The 23332-nt window shown below is 44.9% G+C and overlaps 1 protein-coding gene across 1 annotated transcript in view; it reads right to left on the reverse strand.

Moving 5' to 3' along the window:
* The window catches only part of Fbn1 (fibrillin 1), a 196910-nt gene that overhangs the window by 17900 nt on the left and 155678 nt on the right, over window positions 1-23332 (reverse strand). The window contains exons 42-53 of the mRNA XM_032904117.1: window positions 23076-23147; window positions 20229-20354; window positions 17258-17380; window positions 14091-14216; window positions 11330-11446; window positions 10010-10138; window positions 9115-9234; window positions 5845-5970; window positions 2662-2811; window positions 2229-2294; window positions 1898-2014; window positions 13-132 (exon numbers count right to left, since the gene is read on the reverse strand). Of these exons, the coding sequence (XP_032760008.1) occupies window positions 13-132; window positions 1898-2014; window positions 2229-2294; window positions 2662-2811; window positions 5845-5970; window positions 9115-9234; window positions 10010-10138; window positions 11330-11446; window positions 14091-14216; window positions 17258-17380; window positions 20229-20354; window positions 23076-23147 (1392 nt within the window). The remainder of the gene's footprint in view (window positions 1-12; window positions 133-1897; window positions 2015-2228; window positions 2295-2661; window positions 2812-5844; window positions 5971-9114; window positions 9235-10009; window positions 10139-11329; window positions 11447-14090; window positions 14217-17257; window positions 17381-20228; window positions 20355-23075; window positions 23148-23332) is intronic.

The raw sequence follows: 23332 nt of genomic DNA on the forward strand, positions 1-23332 counted from the left end.
GCTGTACCTTACCTTCACATGTCATCATTGGACCAGGCTCGAATCCCTCCTCACAGGTACATTCAAAACCTCCAATCACATTCTTGCAGGTCCCGTTTCCACAAGGATTGCCCACGGAGCATTCATCGGTATCTGCCAGTGATCCAAGGGGGATAAAATGAGCGGAGACTAAAATGGAGCTCAGCCTCCGATATCACTTTTCATCCTGAGTTCTTGGATGTGCGCTGTCTTGCTTAGTTCTCCTGTTCTTGCAAGGAGGGAAACCTTCTGGTCACGGGTTTATAGCTGAAGTTTGCACTTGCTCACAGGCAGAGACAGCAAGAGATAAGAATGTCTAGCCCTTACACCGCCCATGCGATTTTCTGCAGCCTGTCCTTATGGAGAAGTGCATCTTCCCCTGGGAATGGATGTTCTAGTGGCTAAAATAAGGCTCCTCCATGCAGCCAGGGGGTTCTGCTGGTTGGAGGATGAAGTCTCCCATTGGCCCCCACATCCCATCACTGCACAAGAAGGCTGACATATGATGGGAGTCTTGCTAGATATAAACTAGAAGACTACCTAAAAGTAAGTAGAATGTGCTGGGTATAAACCAACATTCAAGTAGATTTTGTCGGTTCTGGTAAAACCAGGTGCTTTACATTAGGCAGAAAAAAAGAAATGACAAGAGAGAGAGAGAGAGAGAAAGAGAGAGAGAGAGAGAGAGAGGGGAAGAAGGGGGAGGAGGAGGGGGGAGAGAGAGAGAGAGAGAGAGAGAGAGAGAGAGAGAGAGAGAGAGGAAAACCTGCATGTTTAGGGCATCGTCTTTGTAAACAACTGTTGAAAGAGAAAATATTTTACCAAAAAATCCCTAAAAAATGTAGATGCCTTCCAACCCGCCCATCTGGAACAGCCCCTGTTCTTATTTCTGGCCCAGGCCTTAGGGAGAATATTTTCCCTTGGGAGAGAAAGAACACTATTTTAAGAAATACCATTGCTATTTTAGATATGGGAAGCCCAGGAACAAAGTGGGCTCTCCCCAAGGGTTACTCCTCCTAGGGGTATATACACACTAGCAAACGGAAGTTTTCAAAAAACTAACATTGATAAAATCTGTTTCTGTCTGGTTACTAAACCTCACTTTACAGTCTGAAATACTGTATCTTCTTTGATTTAATACAAACAACAGTATCACTGCAGTTTAGAGCTGCCAGGGTGATTAGACACAAACCATTTCATTTGCACAGTAGTACACCCAAGGCGGGAGAGGTTGACTAATGTCAACCCTTAGCCTGCACTGCAGTTCTCAGACCCCCTGTCTTTATATGAAGACAGTACTTTTTAGTCTGCATGAACAAGACATTCAGTGTTGATCACACTTAATCCATGTCACAACAATACTTTGTTAGAGTTCTTGGACATAATATTTGAATCTAGCATGTAGCGAATGGAATTAAGAGTAAGTGGTCCACATAGGAGCCATCGTTGGACATTTTAATGAAAAGGCTAAAATAACACACTGAATATGGTGGGTGGCATTCCATATTGCCAAATATATAAGATGCATAAGAAACTATGTATTTTTACATTCATACTGAAAGTATAAACTATGGGCACTAACAGTATATTTTAAGTTTTACTAAGTCTTCTGTTCTCTGTTGTCCCTTTCAGTATCTCTTAGGATAAGTCCAGTATCTACCTTTCCAGTTAGGCTACAAGGGCCATGCAAGGAAGGACTGTTCTTCTTTGGTTCACTGCCATAGCTCTCTACCCAGCACAGGGTGGGGACTGGCTAGCAGTCTAAATGAAGAAGCCCTCAATGGAGGAATAGAACTCAACTCGAACCTTGGCTCAGTAAAAGCCAAATCTCTCAATTTTTGCATACGGCAATTCCAAAGGAAGGGGCTGAAGCACTACTCACCCACACACTCATTCCCTTCCAGAATATAACCAAAGGGACACTCGCAGCGATAGGAGCCGTCTGTGTTGATACACTGCCCATGTTTACAGACATCAGGTTCTTTGCATTCATCCATATCTTAAGTGAAGAAAGAAAAAACAATGAAAAAACCAAGGTATTTTTCTTAAATTATTGTCATGTTGGTGTTCAGTAAGTGAATATCTAATATCACAATACAACTATGTGATAAGACATCAAATAGAAGAGATTATTTCTCCCAGGTAGATAAGGAGAAATAAAGCCCAGAGGAAGGACAAAGAAGAGGCAGGGAGGACCTAGCTTGGGCACTCACCAACTGCCGAGTCATCAGGGCCCACGATGATCCCACTTCCAAAGGGGCAGATCTGGCGGAAAGCCTCTGTGGTGGAGAGATATACTCATTAGTGGGCAGACCAGAGACAATGACAGGCTTCCCACGCCCCATCCCCTTCCATTGTGTAGTTGTGGCCACATGCCGCACACAATGAGAGACACAAACAAAATGCCCGGAAACAAGGGGACATCATCAAGATTATCAATGACGTGCCTATTCTTCAGATGACTCTGGTTTGCGACATTATTAAAAGAGAAAATAACTACCATGCTCCTCCGGTAAAATATGTTTAAATGCATTCCAGTTACACTTAGGATTTGATTATCTTATCGGCTGTAATGCTTACATGTTACTGATTCCATGGTCATATGTGCCCGAGACCATGCGACAAGAAACAAAGCGTTAGACTTACCATCTGGCTCAGTGGGACACAACTCACAAGGGTCTCCCCAGCCTTCTCCCTTCAAAGCGCAGCAGCATTCCTGCTTGGAATGATTCCTGGATTTGGGCGATGAACACTTCCCACCTTCAAACTTCGCGTAGCAGTAGCTCATTCTCAAGTCTACGACGTAAACCCACAGTGCATTTTAGTTGCTTTCCTACTGAATCTTCATCGCATGACAGCCGATCCGTGCATTCTCTCATTGACTATAGCAACATGCCAAACGTGATTGGAAGCACGAAAGAGCGGAGAATGCCATAGCCACAGACAACCAACAATACGATGGGGCGAACGGATTCATGTTGCTTTATCTTTTTCCTCCAGTTTACCCACCACCGCAAAGCAATCCGATCTGAATGGTAAACTCCCAACCTGCCAGTCTTAATAGACTTCCATTAGCAACACCAGGACTGGAGCTTCCCCAGAAAGTCATTCCCGAGGAAGCCTCTGCATGATGGCTTCTCCTGTGCGAGTTTTGCACACCTTTCACCATGCAGACTCAGGCAGGAGAGCCTCCCGGTTCTAAGACAGAGTGTCATCCTGTGTCCTATACACTCCGGAACCAAAGACAACCCCGCACCACAGCACAGGACAAACGAAGAAGGGTTTGGACTAGCCAGGTGAGCCACCGGGGGCATTAACTGAAATCACTGTTCATGGAAGTGTGGGGACAAACTTCCAGGGGGACTGTTCTGCAGACTTTACACTCATGGGCACACAGCTAATCGAATTAAGTTTCCAACCAAAGTCTGTTCAGTGAGGAAGGGAAAAGAAGACAGACGGCAGGACTATCGGTGGGTGTGAACAGAATAACATTTCTTTCAAAGAATATATATATTTCTTTATATTCATCATGGCTCTGGTAACTCCAAGGAAGAGATGATCTCTTTCTTATAAAATGCTCCAATGTTGCTTGACACCATTTTGGAAGGCAGCTGTCCCCACCCTTATAGAGCAGATTGGGTAACTGAGAAGTGAGCTCATCTAGGGGTCTGGAATGTGGGTTCTTTTCAAACCTAACTTCCAGAGCCACGTACAACTTCATTACCCATCGGCTACGCGCTGCCGGCCTGAGGTCATGCTTCCGCACCCATTTTGTGCCCTTCCTCCCTTCCTCAGTTCTGACTACCTCTGACTTCTGCATTCTCTACCTTCAGTTTTCCAGTCCAGAAAGCACACTCCCACAGCAGTGTTCGCCACCCAAATATTTACTCTGAGGAGAAATGCCAAGGGCTTACTAATTTTCATTTCTTGGGGGACGCCTTTTTCATTTGCTTTACTCTTCAGGTACTTTGTCCCATCCATTGTTCTGCATAAACAGGATTGGTTTTATCACTTCCTCCTACAGCTGTCCTTAGACTGATGACCTTACTCTATCCAATTCAATGTTCAATCTTCCCCACACCACTCGGTACGCCAAAAGAAAATAAATAGTTTGGATTCAGACTGAGACCCAAATGCATGAAGTCCCAGTGACATCTGGTGCTTCAAAACCCCAAGTCAGTGGCTCTACGGAGCGTCCTCATTTTATGCCGAAAGAAACCTGATTCAATCTGTCACCCTATAAGAAAAATCTCCATCTCAATATTTCAGGTTCCAGCAGAACCTGCATTCAGTAGGTTTGCTCTCAGGCATGTTGTTCCTCTAGGTGAGCTTATCACTCATAAGCACCCTGCACTGTGAAACGGCCCGGTGCTCACATACACCTCAGCCAGAGTTCACCAGGATGCTTGCTTACCAGCCCCTCTGCAAACGGTCCTTCCTGACCTCTGAAATTTCTTTGGAACTGTGAAAGTCACTTTCCTTGCTTGCATTCCTCAGTTCTGGCTGAGGATGTGGCAGGGTTCTCACAGCTGGGCTGTTTCTTCCTGCAATGTCAGCTTGCCCTGTGACAGGCCTGTGCAAACTGAATTAATAGCCTTGGAGTTTCCTCTGGCTTGCCACATGGGCAGATTCGCACCTGGCTTCTCACTGCTTTCTTTCCGAATGCAGGCCGAGCAAGCCAAAGACACAAGCAGGAGTCAGGATCTATGAGGCTGGCCTGGAGCAGCAGGCAGAAGAGCTACTGGAATCCAGCTGTGCCTCCATCATGACTCTGAAACCCTCGTGGTCATCTGATAGTCCCCTACGAGAGCAAACCAACCAGAGAATTTGCAGCCTTCCCCTTCTTACTTCTGCACTGACCAACTGATAAAATAGAACCACAACCAGACAGAATGATCGTAACGAGAGCTCCTAGGAGACTCAGAGACAATAGGACTGTGTCATGCACACAGGAGGGTTGCTTGGTTGGGTATTGGTGTGGTTTGGGTGAGCAAACTGGATTTCTACACCAATAAATGGCTTCTCTGGCCTCACAGTTGGCAGGCTGAGATTCCAAAGCCATCTTTTGGAATCTGAAATCATATTCTCCACCTATTATTTGGTAATATGAAGCAAATCGCATGCACAGACTAAAAGCACAAAGCAGCAGATAGACAGGGACAGAGATTCCAGATGTAGACATTTATGGACCTTCCCGCCCTGTAACTTATTAACCTCGTTTTCGGAAGTATAACCAACTAACAACTGCATTGCTGGGGAATGTCTAAACAAGTTTCTGGGTTTTATCCAGACATTGCTCTGTGTTTGCCTTCTGAGTCTTTTAAAGTTTTTTCTTTGATTTTAAAGCTAACCTGGCAAGCCCTTGAATATTTTCACCACTGACAGGTATTATTCTCTTTCCCCAAAGGTGGGGAGGGCAAATGATCAGTTTGTGTTTTCTCTGTCTGAGGATCTTGGTTTGCACCCACATTCCTTTAAGCTGCAGCTTCTGAGGCAGAAACCCATAGCTGGTCTCCTCCATGTTCTGCAGCATCGGTGACTCTTGGGGATGCTCCCCTCCCAAGAGCCTTTCAGCATCTGTGCTCGTCAGAGGGATAGAGGTGTAGGTGCCAAGAACGTTGTATAAGCAACTGAAACTTGATGGATGAGTTTTTAACCTCAAAAGTAAAAAAAAAAATGAACCTTTGGGCATATGGTAATCATTAGACCTGTGGGTGAATGAAACATCTTCCCGTTCACAAAGACTCAGAGCCTTGCCATGTTTAAAACAAAAGACCACAACAAATAAACGCAGAATAACGACAGCCCAAAGCTTGCTGAGGCCTTTACCTTGGCACCTTCTTCCAGTAGAGGACAGGGAGAACCCTTCTGGACACAGACATTTGAAGCTGCCCTCAGTGTTGCTGCAGGTCCCCAAAGCACAGATTTCTGGCTCTTCGACACACTCATCAATATCTAAAAGGATTATACACATCAGAGTCAGGATGTCGCCAAGACAGCGTTAGTCACCACACCGAGACGTACGGGTTCAGTGCGGGAGGTGTTTCAGTACATTTTGCAACAGGGAAGCGATTGCCTGTGGTAGAATTTCGAAGTGAGGTTTTAACAAGTTACTTTGAACGAGTCTTGATGTATAAACGGGATCTGTGAGGACCTCCTGAGAGTTATAATGGTGAACTTTGATGCATGGAGGTGCAGGGCTGTCACAGAGATGGGCTCCTTACTTGTGAAGGTGCAGGGCCAATCAGAGAAGTTGTATTAACTCCACACCACACTCGACTTGGAGAGAGGCCAGAATTCCAGCACCCCACCTCACCACTGCACAACTCGGGTCCAGGGCTGATCTCAATGAAAGGTGATTTCCCTCCACTCACTGATGGAGCCTTCCCCGCACCCCATGTGTAGCATTCCCAATACCCGACCTTCAAGACACATTCACAGCGACCTTCAAGACATTAACAGACACATTACTAAGCACAATCCCATCCCAGAAGATGATTCTGATCTGCAAGTTAGTTTTTCTGGAGATATTAAAATCCTCTTCTTGTATGGACCAGAGCTTCCCTTTCATCACAGAGGCACTAGAACTGGATAATGTGATTTGAGGCCTGTTCTCTTCAGAACACCAATACATCATATTGCCTGTAAGGACTGACCTATTGAGACCTATTTGGTTAACCAACGTGTTGTGTCATAAGGGTTTTTCCCTAGAGATTCCTAGCTTGTGTAGGTTGGCCTGACTGTATAATTAAGTATTCCTTTTCTCTTTCCAAATTATCTGTTTGGGGAATAATATACGATTGTTCTACTTTTGTGAAAAAAACAGCCACTTGACTGCAACAAACTCACTCATTTCCCGTGACTTTCAGCTAGAATTTATAGCAAACAAAGGTCTTTATAGACTTAGATCTGGGTTGTTCTGTCTTAGTTAAAATTTTAAACATTATAATATCCTAACTATCTGTTGGGTCATGTAACTTTTTTGCTTCACATTTGTGCAGCTCTGCCTACAAAGTACATTTTTGTGGCTTTGTTCCCACCTAAGGGAAAGTCAAGAAACTAACTCCAGGATCTTGCCTTAACATTGAAACTATCATGCAATAGATAATCTAGAAATGAGCAATCAAAGCGATCATTTTCTCACACAAAGCAGAATCAGCCTGCCATCCCTGAACTTTAGTGTATTTTCTAGTTGTTAATTTTTTGGGTTTATCAGTGAGTTTGGACTTCTCTTCGTTAAATTATTTCATTTTTAGATTCCTTCCACCACTGCATCTTTCCTTTCCCTAAAAAAATGTTAACTTATGTGAAAATGCTCAAATATTTCCTTTTGGAGTTTGCTTTTATTGTTACTATGATTTTTTTTTGTTATTATATACATAGATTTGCATGTGTATGTGAATTTGGTGTGCATGGGTGTGTTTGAAAGTGTGTGCTTGTGTGTATGCGTGTGCACAAAGGCCAATGGTTAATATTGGATGGCTTCCTAGATTATTTTCCATCTAACTTACTGAGGCAGTTTTTCTCAGTTGAACTTAAAGCCTGCTGGTTTGGCTAGTCTAGCTTGCCAGCTTGTTTCAAGGATCCTGTGTCTCTACCTCCCAAATGCTGGGACTATAGGAGGGCCACCAAACTCATCAGCCTTGACGTGGGTGCTAGAGATCTCTACTCAGGACCATGCACTCGTGCCAACCAAGCCATTTCCCAGCCCTGTTCATTTTTCTTATATTAAAAATTAGCCTGTAGGTGCCATGTACAGGTAGGGATATTGTAGAATGGGCACATTTTATTGATCATCTGGGGAGTTATTTTTATTTCTTTGTATTTCAATTCTATTTGTTTGGGGGATCTTCTGTTGTAATCATGAAGTAAATTGAATCAGTCATGAAGGAAAGCAAAACAAGTTCTTCAGAGATCAATGTCCTTGCTATCGTGATTGGAAGTTGATCTCTAAGCCCCACATGATGGAAGGAAAATACAAACTCCCAGGAGTTATACTCTGATACCCAACTCACGTACATATGCAGGCATATGTGAACATGCATGAACACACACACACACACACACACACACACACACACACACAGAAACAGATAAAATAAAGAAATGTTAAAAAAAAAAAACCCAAAAGAGTGTCTTGAGAGATGAGTCCGCAGTTAAGGCCACTGGCTGCTCTCCCAGGACAACCCTGGTTTGACCTCCAGCTCCCACATGATGGCGCACAATCATCTCCATTACAGGAAGTCTGATGCCCTCTTCTGCCCTCTGTAGGCACCAGGCATGTGCATGGTGCACACACATGTATGCAGCCCAAACACTGATACACATAAAATAAGCATAAAAAAAAAAACAGAAAAAAAAAAAAACATTCAACAACCCCTTCAGACTTACTTTTGATAAAATGTTTCTACTTAAAATATCTCCTCTGGTCGTGGTATGAATTGGATTTATGATAAAATTTCTCATTGGCAGTATTAAAAAGTAGAGAAAACTCAAGCCCATTGTGATGACTGGAAGCCCTGTTTAGTGGGAGCAGTGTGAACTATGTGATGTCTTGGGAACTCCTAATTATTTATGAAGTCCTGGCGATGGCTAGTCTTCACTTAGAAATAGAAAAGGAATCTGTGCTGAGTTAAGGGAATGGAAAGCTCCAGAACTCACAACACATTTCTACCTCTCTACAGCTGAGAGCATCATAGACAAGCCACATAACCTCTTTCATCTAACCCTGAACATGGACACTTAAAGACCTAAGTGGACCTGGGAGCTGTTATTACCTGCCCACAATGGCCACTTAAAACCATGTAATTCAGGAAGACCATCAGTGGGACAGGACATCGTGCTGAATCAGCGCACAGTGGGGAGACCTAGGGCCACCAGAGCAGCCTGTACACAGAGGAAACCAATGCTCCCAGTGATCAGGACAGAAATTGGCTTTTCCTGTCTTGACAGAGTATGAGGTCATAAGCCATATTCTGTAAGTTAATTTTAAATGAACAAACAAACAATTCCTTCAGTATTCCAAACTGACACTGCCATCACAAAAATGTGTAATTTCGGAGAATCTAGCCAATGCTCACCCCAACCAGCAGCCCTTACCTTCACATTTGTCATTCTGTAGACTGTACCCAGGTGGGCAAATGCATCTGTAGGAGCCATCCAAGTTCTGACAGGTTCCAGGTGCACATTTCCCAGGATCCAGAACACATTCATTGATATCTGCAGAGAAAAGGAAACCAGAGAGAGGCTCCTGTTGTCATGGTCACCATCGAGCAGTGCAAACTCAATCAAAGGCACGGGGATCAAACCGAAGAAGCACACAGAGCTCATTAAAATCACATGTCTCCCAAAGAGGAAGGCAAAGTCGTTACTTGAAAAGCTTCCCAAAGGACGCAATACAGCCACATTTTCTTCTTCCTGCCACAAACAGAGTACTCCTAGAAAAGTGTACTGCAAGACGGGGGCTTTAAAGGAACTTAAAGGATTATGCAAAGCAACCTCTGGAGGGGCAGTTTGAGCAAAATGTAATACATCAGAGCTATTAAGCTTAACATTTAGCAGTTAAAATGTTTGGTATGAGTATATCCGAATTTTTAAACTAAGAAGAAAAACGACTATCTGTATGCATTTAAAAATATAACAGGTTAGAACAGAGACTGTGATTCTGTGTGGGTCTCTGGGGACACTTCCTCAGGGACCGTTTTCCTTCCTTTCTCTTTCAATCTGAGGACTTTCATAATTACACTGCATTTGCATAGTTTTCACTGTTCTCCCTCCTACTCTTCCCCACAGTCCCCCAACACCCCTCTTAAATTCATGACTCCATGTTTATGTTTGTGTTACACACACACACACACACACACACACACACACACACACACACACACACCAATTAACACTTTCCTTATCTGCATGAGCTACACAGAACAGCAGACCCCTTAGGATCAGCCTGCCCCTCTCAAGCTCTCAGGGTCTTCCTGAGCCCCTCACTCACCCACACAGGTCCTGCCGTCTGGAGCCACCTCATAACCTTCATTGCACCTGCACTGAAAGGACCCCACCGTGTTGACGCACTGGCCATTTCTACAAAGGTTCCCGTTTCCAGTTGCACATTCATCAACGTCTGAAAAAAAAAATCTTCGTTATGTTCCAAAGAAAATGTCAAATTCCCAACCGTCCTTCTAATCTCTAGTGGCCTCTGTGACCTTGGCCAAAAGTAAGGAATTACAAGGAAGGTGTGGTTTCAGCCCCAGAGCCAGCTGTAGGCACCCACCTGAATAGAATGAAAAGATTACATTATCATATTAAAGCTGGTAATTCGCATGATAAATTTGTAGCAGTTTTGCTTAGGCTTTGTGTATTTTTTGCCTGTTTGCCTTTTTTATTTAAAAAAATTTAATTAGTATACACAGGATTAAGTTTCACCATGGAATTTTCAAATGAAATTAATTTTTTTGTAGATTTTCTGCCCTACCCGCTCCTGGCTCCCCCTAGTCTCTGTTCACCCCCAGACCTCCGTTTGCCTTCATTAATAATATGTCCCTCTACCACCGCCATGCTTCTTCAACCCCTTCCTTTCTGGTCTCTTTATCTTAGATTTGATTTTTAAAAGATAAAACTGATTTACTGGGTGCATAATTCAGATGAAGTCATACTGTAGTGTGGTAACCAGAGGTATTTAAAATTAGCTTCTAACTCTATACGGTATTTGATTCGTCATCGTTTCTTAGGATCCTTTCTCTACATCATTTTAAGTTAGTTCTAAATAATGGGTTTTCACAGCACACCCTTGTGTCGTGCTCACCTTCACAGTCCTAGTGTCCTCCCCGGTCCTTCCCTCCCTCCCAATGGTCCCTTCCTCATTCCAAACATTCTTCCTTCAGCTTCATGTCTCATGTGTGGATGTTTTATATAGTACATACATAAAGCTAATCTAGATTCTGGACCTGAGAGACAATGCCTATCATGTCTTATAAGAGGGATGCTATCCACTCAATAACTTGTTTATTTGAAGAGAGAGTGCAGAGAAGGATCTGAACGAGGTTTCCACACTCCTCCGCAAATTACAGTTTACAGAGTTGCCTTTGTATATGTTAACCTAAAGCATTTATCTTGAAATTTATTTTACTTAAAGTAGATATAGAACTTATAGCTGTAGACACACAGTTCAATAAAGGTAACGGAGTCACTTAATTTGACTTTTAATTAACACATTATATTTGATAGTAGTGTGACCAACCGTGAGGCAGATGATTGCACGCTGGACACAATACAGACAGACGCATGACGTGGTGACCTCCTCCTGCATACTCACCTATGCAGTCATTGTTGTGGGAGAGTATGAAGCCATGGTTGCAGCGGCAGTTGAAGGAGCCAATTGTGTTTCTGCACGTCCCATTCCCACAGGCGTCTCTCTCACACTCATTTATGTCTGGGGGAAGACAGGGCAGAGAGGGAGACACAGTGAATAAAGAGGAAAGTGGTTAGGTGGTCACTGAGGCTGAAGAGCAGTCATGGCTGCATGGACTCTGTCCCAGGAGGCTGGAATGTTCTGCCTGATGGCATCAGCTTGGAGAAGCTGAGTGAGGGCCTCCATCTTGGAAGTACCGAGTTTCCTCAGTTGGCATGAGAGAGGAGGCGAGATGAGGACACGAGGACCGGACAAGAATTTTATTCTATTTGCTTCTCAAATTCTCCACCCTTGCCACTTTGCTCAAATATTTTCACTTGAAAATGGAAAAACTTCGGTGTGCGTCTGGACCTTCCTTTGCCGCACTTTGGCACACTTCAGCCTCCAGGATTCATACTCCATGTTACCCCAAGGTCACCAGGATTTGCTCTGCAAGCAGCAACAGAACTCCCCTCCCCAGCTAAGCTGCCATCATGGACACGGGCTCCTTTCTCCCACCAGTAATAGCTCAGCTATCCTTCTGGACTCAGTAAGGGATAAGACAGTGCTCAACCTGGCTTGGTTCAGAAGCTGTGGCGTTGTTTGCCTTTTGTTTCTTGGTGTGTGGGATGCTTATTCTGGCAGCTTGCACAGTTTTGCATTTCACCAAAGCAGCCACCATCTTTCTTTCTTACACACTATATTAAGGGGGGAGTAGCAAAAAGGACACTGGTACCATTGGTTTGAAGACGGAGGCCAGATGGGCAGAGGATAAGGGGACAGGACGAATGGAAAGAGACACCTGGGGAGGCCAAAATGTAGCAGTCAGAGTCAAGACTGTCTCTTTCAAGTTTGGGACCTGAAGATAATGATTTGTAATTCAGATGGAAAAGTTATTGCTAGCTCCCCCGGGCCTTGAATGCATAGTGAGTGTCATATCCAAATAATGAGTCACTCTCACTCTTTCAGTCACCTGAGACTTAGGAAGGAACAGCAAGTCTGTCATGCTCATCCAGAGCCAAGAGAGGGAGGTTGAGAAACAGTGGGGCAGATTCTTGTGGTGATGCCTCAAGGAAGGGTGAGCCCTCCTGGGATGAGCCAGGATGATTAAGGAGCAGATTAATCATCATTTGTGGGTGGACCGAGTTATAGCCAAAGGCAAGTGCTTTAAACAGGGCCCTGTAGGTTGTTTTTCCAATATGAGTTTGATTCATGGGCTTAAAGACCCTCAAAGGCCTAATGGATGCAACCTTAAGTCAAAAAAAAAAAAAGGAAGGAAAGAGAGACCTTGACTGTTAAATGTTTGTGAAGCACTCCAACAATACCAAAAAGTGGAAAGGACTTGGAACCCTGAGTTCTTCCTCTTTTTCCCATAGGAAAATGATCCCTGTCCGTACTTCGTAACAATTCTCAATTTGCCTTCAAAGATTTTGTACAAGCTGAACACACTTCTCACAAAAGTGTCCATCTATTAAAAGACTGATCAGACAAATGAACCCACAAAAATACTACCCAAAGCCATGTGCTCATCCATGGACCAATGCACACACTCTCACTCATGGACTGATGCACACACACTCACCCATGGACCAATGCACACACTCTCACCCATGGACTGATGCACACACTCTCACTCATGGACTGATGCACACACACTCATCCATGGACTGATGCACACACTCTCACTCATGGACTGATGCACACACACTCACCCATGGACTGATGCACACACTCACCCATGGACTGATGCACACACACTCACCCATGGACTGATGCGCACACACTCACCCATGGACTGATGTGCACACACTCACTCATGGACTGATGCACACTCTCACCCATGGACTGATGCACACACTCTCACCCATGGACTGATGCACACACACTCACCCATGGACTGATGCACACACTCTCATCCATGGACTGATGCACACACTCTCACCCATGGACTGATGCACACACACTCACCCATGGACTGATGCACACACTCTCATCCATGGACTGATGCACACACTTTCACTCATGGACTGATGCACACACACTCACCCATGGACTGATGCACACACACTCACCCATGGACTGATGCACACACACTCACCCATGGACTGATGCACACACTCTCACCCATGGACTGATGCACACTCACTCACCCATGGACTGATGCACACTCACTCACCCATGGACTGATGTTCACACACTCACCCATGGACTGATGCACACACACTCACCCATGGACAGATGCACACACACTCATCCATGGACTGATGCACACACTCTCACCCATGGACTGATGCACACACACTCATCCATGGACTGATGCACACACTCACCCATGGACTGATGCACACACACTCACCCATGGACTGATGCACACACACTCACCCATGGACTGATGCACACACACTCACCCATGGACTGATGCACACACACTCACCCATGGACTGATGCACACACTCACCCATGGACTGATGCACACACACTCACCCATGGACTGATGCACACACACTCACCCATGGACTGATGCACACACACTCACCCATGGACTGATGCACACACACTCACCCATGGACTGATGTGCACACACTTACCCATGGACCGCTGAGCACACACCCATGGACCAATGCACACCCACCCACCAATGGACCTATGTGTACATTCACCCATGGACCACTGGGCACACACTCACCCAGGCACATGGTCTGATCCGCGTTTGTTTTGAAGCCTGTGTGACACAGGCAGTAGAAGCTTCCCACAGTGTCGATGCACTGGCCATGACTGCATATGTTCGGGATTTCTTGGCACTCGTTTCGATCTGTAAACCAGAAGCATGTTAGGGGCACACTGTGCACATTTGCATGTTTTCTTTTTTTAAAAAAACATTTACTTGTTTTATGTATACGAGTACACTGTAGCTGTCTTCAGACACACCAGAAGAGGGTGTTGGATCCCATTACAGATGGTCGTAAACCACCATGTGGTTGCTGGGAATTGAACTCAGGCCCTTGGGAAGAGCAGTCAGTGCTCTTAACTGCTGAGCCATCTCTCCAGCCCATCGCTCCAGCCCAGCATGTTTTCTTAGATGGAGACTTAGAACATAAAACGACTGGGCGGATCATCTCCAGGCATTGCTCTCAGAGACAATCCTAACTGGAAACTGAGGCAGTGAAGCAGACACTGGCATTCTCTCTAGGTTTTCCTTTGGAATCGGTCAGAGCTTACTTTCAGAGCATTAGTACCAGGTGAACCACGGGAACAGCTCCCCCACCAGGGGTATCTTGAAAGAGGAAAGTAAAGCTCAGAATGGGGGAAGTGCTTTCTACAGTGACTAAACAGCATGGTGTGGAACTGATATCTCTAGGACTTAGTCTAGATCATGGGTACTTTGAGGCTTTGGAAAATTTACAGTAAAGTTAAACGCATCGCGCTTATATTGAAATGGGACACGACCATAATTGGATAGATGCTCGCAGTTAGCCTCGCTCCTTCAGCTTTCAGTCTACGGAAATGTCACCTCAGAGCAACGTGGCCTAACTGTGGCAGAGACCTTGGCCAGCTCCAGGCAGAACCCATTAATCGTAACACTGTTTAGAAGTCTCAAGTGTAGGAGGGATTGTGCTTATACTGTGGCTAGTCTACACAGAAAACCGTTAACAAGTATCACTATTCTCATTTGAGAAAATATTTAAAAGGAAGAATGGGTGGGCAAAGAAAAGAGCTTTTTATTTTTATCATCAGAAAAGGGAGCTTCCCTTGGGAAAGGTCAGTCACCATCTAACTATCTAAGAGGCAGATTTTCTAATCCCCAGGAGAGCATGTCTGGGGTTTCCTGGGAGGTTTGGAATAGGGGCAGGATCCCAAACAGAAAGAGTAGAGATCGTAAGACAGTGGCTGAGGATGTGGCTGGGAAAGGCATTTCTACAGGGGTAGGATTTGCTACTGAGGCCAGACTGGCAACTTGAGCACCAATTCAACCGCAGTGTAGAGCTAGGACCACTGTGATGTGGACTTTTAAACAATGTGTGTATGAATTCAAATTCAAATCTCAGAGGGTGATATTTCCACTTTAAATGCAGGCAGAGAGGAATGCTTTGCATTCTGTCTGAAAACTACCAAGACAAGACAGTGTTTAAACATGGTTTGAAATAGTTTTAAAGTAGGACGGCAGCCTGGCGTGGTAGCCAGTGCTCAGGAGGTGGGACGGCAGAGTGTGTGCTTGAGACAGCCTGAGCTAAATAGTGAGATCCTGTCTCAAGAATCAGCAACAGGAGTGAATGGGAACGAACTGATTTCTAGAGTAAAATCTCCAAATACAAGGCTCAAGGGCCTCAATAAATGAGGGGAAGTTGAATTGTAGGCCACATAAACTGCTCGCCAGGCTTTCCCTGACAGTACCAGAGGCAGCTTAGGTTAACATTCTATAAGAAAACACGAAAGGGCGTGAGCTGTAGTAGGCCGTAGCTGATCGCCTTTTGTCGATCTATAAATGGCCCAACTTAATGGCCAGAGTAAATGGTCTACAATGGCACACTTGGTGTGACCAGCCAGTCTTTATTTTAACTGGCCACCTTTCACCCAGCTCCAAAGAAATATAACTTTAAAGTAAAATGCAGGGAAGTGCGGTTAGAGCCCAATGTCACAGTGGGGATTGTGCTTCATATCAGCCAGGGACGCAGTTTTCCTGTTCTGTATCTCTACTTTTGGGATAGTCTCAGCTCCGTTGATGGAATGCTAAATCCTTACACATGCTCCCTTAAACTCAACAAAACAAATCTTGGTTGGCAAAGTGATTTTTTTTGTTCTGTTCTTAACACCCTTTTCCTACCAAGCTTTCACTAAACAATGGAAAATATCCTGCAGAGAGCAGCACACTTCCTACCACTTAATTATAACTGGGCAAGGGAGCCAAGGAAAACCTGACCGTGGTTCCTCTCCTGTCGTTTCATTCACAAGTGCACAAAGCCCAGGAAACTCACTTGGATGTGAGCCCTGAGCAGGGAGACACACTTGTAAGTACAATGTAACTGTACTGAAGTCTACATGCAGACCAGTCTGAAGTGTGAGTTTGCCTCTGAGCTTTGACACAAGGGACTGAGTTTTCATGCCACTAGCTATAGGAAATCCTCAGGTGTTGACCAAATGACCAAATGAGTGGACAACACACTCTTTTCTTCCACATTCTGACAAAGTGGACAGCCGACATTCCTAACCTCTGCTTACTGTAGGTACTGAGAGGTAATGAGTCTGCCAAGATTTGCTTGTTTGCTGTCTTCAGGGAGTGATGTTCGTCAGTAAAATGTTTGAGAAGACAAGGGTGTGGTGTGTGTGTGTGTGTGTGTGTGTGTGTGTGTGTGGTGTGTGTGTGTGTGTGTGCGTGTGTTCATGTTTTATATCTATTTATGCAGGAAGGTCTGCTCCAACTCAAGGGAGTAAAGGCATCTAGCATAAGTAGAAGGTATGATGAAAACCTTCCCTGGTTACGGGAGATTATGTAGAAGCTAATCATCATCATCATCATCATCATCATCATCATCATCATCATCATCAACAACAACAACAACAACAGCAACACTGATTAGAGGACTGTAGGCTTATGTATGTGGGTAATGGGTATTTCTGGGTAGGGTAGGGATATAGGGACTCATTTGTGTAAGTGACCTCTTTTTGGCTTTGTCAATATTTTGTTTATAAGGAAGGCGAAAATCTAAGTGTTTAGCTATTTTAACAATTTTCCCTCTTTAGGTACTTTGAGTTTATCGTCCCACATCTTCACTTCTATTCCTTAGCCTTCGAATCTCTGAAAAAGTGCAGAGTCAGGACCGTGACAGCGAAGGCCTCTGAGAGGGTGCTACATACCGTTGCATTGACCCGTGGAGGTGAGGCGGTAGCCGGGTTTGCAGTCACAGCGGTAGCTGCCTGCGGTGTTGATGCACTCCGCATTGCGCTGGCACACGGGGCCATTCTGACACTCATCGATATCTGCAAGCAGAAGAGCATTTATTTCAAAGGAGAATGGAGTCTGATGTTGCGTTGGTAACACATATTCTTACGGTGGATCAATCATTTGAGAAGACAGCAATAGATATTTATAGCAGATTCATCCATCATGTCAAGACCTTGAAAGCAGCCAAGATAACCTTCAGTAGGTGAATGCATTATAAATACACTGTGGTGATTAGGATGGTATAGGCAATATTCTAGTGAGCTGGCTAGCTGCAAGAAGACATGGGAGAAGCCCATGTGTGGATTAATAGGTGAAAGAAGTCACCAGAAAAGGCTCTGTAGCATTCTGATTTCAACCACCTGAATTTCTGGAACAGGCAAAGCTATGGGACCAGCAAAGAGATTCATGATCTCCAGGCTTAGGTGGAGGGTGGGGATGGAAGGGAGGGCAGGTAGATAAACACAGAGAAGTTTTAAAGCAGAGAAACTATGATAAAATCATAGTAGACACGCATCACTATAAAGCCACAGTAGCTGTATTTGTCACTATAAATTTGTTCCATCACCAGGAAGTACAAGAGCAATGGTGGATCCTGTCCTCTAGGAGATGAGACACATAAGGCTCAGGAAGGGAAAAAGAGCCTCGAGGACTCAGGAAGTCCCAAGGTAGAAAGGCATACACAGTGCCTGGATAGAGGAGACTCTGGCTGAGGGCCGGCCAAACTGCCTGTGAGTGGCTCAGGAAGCAGCTTTCACGAACTGTCCCCCATGTGGGAGTACGGAAGGCTTTTGGTGATGTAGCTGCCTATGTTCCTGTGCATAACTGTAAACTTACTGGTCCACTAAGCAAGTCTAAGGGAGAGCTGCTTCTTTGTTCTGCTGTCAGTGCCCTACCCAGAGTGAAGAGATGTTAGTTCAGACTTCTCCAGTAAGAGACACAACAGAAATACAGCAGGCTGGTGCTTAAAAGGTGGGAAAGCCGAAATGCGGCTGGTGGAGCTTCCAGGACTGGGAGTGTCCGTTTAAGGTGAGATGGACTGCACCTCTCTGTGCAGTAAACCCATAAACAGCATACTGGTGTCCTGATGGACACAGCGTCACGTTACCCACTACTTCTGCCCTGCTTGTAAACTGTAAAGAAACAGTAAATCATGCCACATTAGAAGCCAAGCGGTGTGACAGGCAGGCGCTTCTGTGACACGAGAAGCTCACATCTGCTCATGCACTTCCTTGTGGAAAGTATAAATATGGAAGTCCCCCAAACATTCCTGGAATCCACTCCAATTTCAGGATAGCTGAGACACGCATGAAGTCAACCTTCATTTTCTGATTTATTTTGACAGCTAAGAATGTGTTGGGAAGCAGCTGAGTGCATTTAAACACTCACCTCGAAGACGAAGAACTTGTGAAATGGAAACTAAAAATTGGAGCACTTAATCTTTTTAATGTTCTTTGAATGGGACTGTTTCTTGACACCTTTATAAGCAGATAGAGTGGCTGGAGCAGGCTGGGTCTTCCCCGACAGCAGGGCATCTTGCCCTGGCCCAGCTGGCTTTCACTCTTATGTATGTTGCAAGATCTGGGGTTGACTTTGTACTCATGGGTGGCCTTGCCTATGTGTCCTGGCCAAGGGCAGCACTTTTGGCAAATGTAAGCGGCAAGGGGGTATTTGGGTAAGCATCCAAGGGGCTGACAAAAGGAAAGAAGAGGAAATGCAAGGAAAAAAGTAGCAGGTATCCTGAGACATGTACCAGAAGGGAACGAGTACATATAGCCATGAGGAAGATAACCACCTCTAGCATGATAAGATCCACTGCTCCCTGTTCATTGCCTTCTCTGCAGGAACCGAATCCTGATGGTTCCTTGAAACCCCACAGCTGGGCTGTGGTCTGAACTGGCTATCTCTTTAAAGACTCTTGGACTGGCTATCACCCCTGCCCACAACCCACACAACAAGCAGGGCAAGGGATGCATGCCCAGTTGGCCACAGTGGTTGAAAGCTGGCAAGTGAGCCCACCAAGTACGTGGTTACTAATGGAACATAACTCTACATGTGGATTACAAACAGTCCCTAATTTGGAGAAAAAAGGTTTGTTAATGTCAAAATATTGACCTGTGTGTCATAACCCACGCTCCAAGAGGTGACAACCCTTTTTACAATGTGTAAAATTTGGCTAGAGGCCCACAACTCAAGCATTAAGCAGAATCTGACTCCAGTTGTTCTAGAGCAATGTCTCTCCTACTAAAACGTAAAAGAATTCTATCTTCCCCGTGGAGGAAAAGTGTGAAGTGTTACAGCCGACACGGGGACTCTTATAGGAGGCAACTGGAAATCCCTGTGCATGCAAGCCAACATTTTCCATATCAGCTCAGATTTGCTCTTCTTGCCATCTAGAATTCTCTCGTGTGTTTGGAATATTGGTTTTACCATTGTTTCCATTGCGAGAAGCAGAGTCTCTGTTTGGAAGAGAACACTGACTTTGACATTCAATTAAAGAGGACTATCCTCTTGTGTTTGTTTTGTAGAGAGTGAAGCAAAAGCACTCTATTTGATTCACCCAGGAACGCAAAGCTCTTCCCTATCAGCTGGGACTCTGATATATCTTGTGTTGGGGGAAGAGGTTCTAGAATGAACAGCCTAGTCAATGAAAAGAAAAAAAAAGACAAAAGAAACCTCATGTGAGTCTCTACCATGCACTTTTCTTAATTGGTTAATTTTTAAAATGACTTTTTTGTCAACTCTAGGAGACTTTCCTACAATGTATTTTTCTGTCCTACCTCTTGGGCTGAGGTTCCAGTGTGGTAGAACTGTGATAGAATTTGGCAAGGGTGTTAAGTAGCTTGCTTGTTGCTTCATTCGTAGATGGGGTACAGTCACACTCACCTTCACAAACCAGCAACTTGTCGTTGTAGAAGAATCCCACTGGACACTCACACCGGAAGCTCCCAACCATGTTGATGCATACTCCATTTTCACAGACCCCTGGGATCTCCCGGCATTCATCAATATCTAGAAACAGAGAAGCCCCCTGTGAGCGGCAGTGTGGCCCATGATCCCGTGATTAGGCTGCGACAGGATTACAAAGATAGGCACACGTGTTGTCTATGTGGAGTCCATATCTTTTGGGTTGAGTTTTGTTGCAAAACATCCAATTTGTAAGGCAGGGATCACTTTTGAATCTACAGAGCAACATGTAAGCCAGATGAGGAGGGGCTGACTGAAGACATGGTCTGATCAGAGGAAGGGATGTTGTAATAGACTATGTTTCCTAGGGCCAGAGGGCTGGGCTCGTCTGCTTTTCCTGGGGGGCCCCTCTTCCTGCTTGTCAGAGTTCGACAGACCATGTCTATTGGGCACGCATGAACAGTATGGCTACACTCACAAGTGTCTGTCTCGTCCTGAGGTTTCTGCCTTTCTACAGAAGCACTTGCTTTCCTATAATCTGGAGGCTCTGCAGGATATTTTCTTGCCTGAGATGTAAGGGGACAGCCATGAGCTAAGGTAGGGTTTATAAGAACAACAGAAACTTCAGAAGAGCACGCCCTGAAAACAACCTGTCAGCCCAAGGCCCATTTCCAAGAGTTTGATTTTGTTTGAAAGCAAATTGACCTCTTTAATGGAAAACACAGTTTAGTTTCTCCAGGGGAGAAGCAGGCTGTGAAACCAGAAAGGGGATTTCTGGAGAACAGGATCTCAGGAGAGACGGACGTAGGGTAATGGGATACCTGTAGCAGAAAGCAGGAGTAAGACTGACTGGAGGGAGGAAGGGAACTGCCAAAGGGGCAGCAAGGGTGGGGTGTAGGGGAGAGGAATAGGCAAGAAGTACAACCATACTTGTGTATGGAGAATGTCACGATAAAGCCCATGGTTTTATACATTAACCTAAAAATCAAATTTAAAAATATCTCCAAGGGTATAATTTCAAAACGTCACTATTTTGAATACAGGTACTTTTGACTTTTGGCACCAATGTTAAATAGCCATGGGAGGTAACATCACAATTACATTCTATGTGCAGACAAAAATCAATTTAGGAACCACTCTTTTAGTATCAATTAAAGCATGAAATAGGGCCACACACATTTGTTAGTTCTAAATAGAAATGCTGTGACCTTACTCAACTTAGCAAACACCGTCTGAGTCAAATCTCCAGTCATTGTTAGGCACAAAACAACAAAGGAATATTAGTAAATGTTTTCATTGTCTTGTCCTGTCTGGATTTTATTTGCACTTGGAGAAGTCTGTGTTTTAGGGTGAGATTAACACACATGCTATGTGGTTTTAGATGCACAGGAATGGGCTCTGTATGCCAACGGTTCTAAGACCTTTCAGAGGGAGGTTATAAGCTCAAATAGAATAAGGCTTTATTTGGGATTTGGTAACACTAAGTACATCACTGAGTACCATGTTTCTAGTTGCCCAGAGCTAGCAGCCAAGAAAATTGTGTCAGGACTGGGTTCTGGTCCCAGCTCTGGTAGTGATTAGCTAGGTGGCCTTGGGTGAGTCCCTTCCCTTTTCTGGGCCTCTGTCTCCTCCACTGGAAAGCAAGGGAGTTGGACGGGGTGGCTGGAGGTCTTCCCAGGTCTGCTAGTGGATGGTGCTAATGCCATTTCAAGTCTTTGCTGATTGCCAACTGTGGGGGCCAGGCCTTGCTGGGTTCCATGCCTGGACTGCCCATGGAGACCTATTACCATTAGAGGCCACTTAACTCCCAATCACAGATTCTAGACAGATTAAAAGATGTTTGGGAAGGAGAAAAACAGAACGGCTAAGGCCAGGTGTTCAATGCCAATGTCGTTTAGCAGTTTTTCCTTCCAGACCATGAAGTTTCTTTGGATGTTGACTAGTCTGTGGAGTCGTATGGATTTGGCACCGAGAAAGCCTGCTGATTGCTGGACCAGGCCCTTGTTTTCTTAAACAAGGTCACTGGAAAGGCTGATGTGGACTTCAGTTTTACTTACTAGGAATAAGTCAATAAAGCAAGCCGTGGTGGCTGCTACCAGATGGAGTCACAGAGGTTTAGGGGGCATCTGAGGATGGCTATAAATCACACCAGGATGGGGACACTCAGAGACCGCATCAGCTTCCTCTGACTTAGGTGGTATTTGCTTCTAAACCACAAGGGCACTGTCTCTGCTGGCCAACCTTTGTACAACGCTTCTTGATCCGTGCGTGGCGCTTCTGAATCTAGTACAAGCTCCTATCCCACGACAGGGTCTGTTTCAGCTCCCGCGTGAGACCTCAGACTGAAGACTTTTATGTCTATGAAATTCTCTGAGCAAGGGACCCAAAAAGAGGCCAAGAGAGACAGAGTTGAGAAGCAAGGGGGCTGTGTAACCAACCCTCATGAAAGAACTGGGAAGTTACGTTAAAAATCGGGCAATTAAAGTCAAATCCAATGTCAGCTGGCTCTGTCCTCTCTTTGTGGACCTAGGGCCTGATTCACTGTGCTTGATGGTTACTTTAGAAAGGCTTCCCAGACCCCCTTAATCGTGAGCAGTACAGACATCTGTCCATTAGGTGGTGCTGCAGAGGGCGTCACACTATTTCAAATGAAGACTTGAAAACAGCTTGAGGCTTCATTTAACATTCTTTCCTTCTCAGAAAAAGGAAAGAGCAAACCTAGGAAAACAGTGGTGTGTATGCACCCCACTTTTAACACAGAGGCAGAAGCAGAGGACCCCCCCACCCCCGGCAACCGTGCTCCCAAGGACACAGGCTACAACTCACCCACGGGTAAACCTGTGTAAATGTCAATCACGAAGCCTGGCCTCTGGCTTCCACAGAGGGTAGCAAATTCATCTGCAAGAGTTAAACAAAGAAGGCATAGAGGTCAGGGATGAGCAGGAATTCAGAGAGAGAGAGAGAGAGAGAGAGAGAGAGAGAGAGAGAGAGAGAGAGAGAGAGAGAGAGAGAGAGAGAGAACCAAATCATTTATGAAAATTTATCCATCGGAAAACACTGCAGATACAACACTGCCTGTAACA

Source organism: Rattus rattus, chromosome 5 (assembly GCF_011064425.1).
Source record: "Rattus rattus isolate New Zealand chromosome 5, Rrattus_CSIRO_v1, whole genome shotgun sequence".
Taxonomy (NCBI): Eukaryota; Metazoa; Chordata; class Mammalia; order Rodentia; family Muridae; genus Rattus; species Rattus rattus.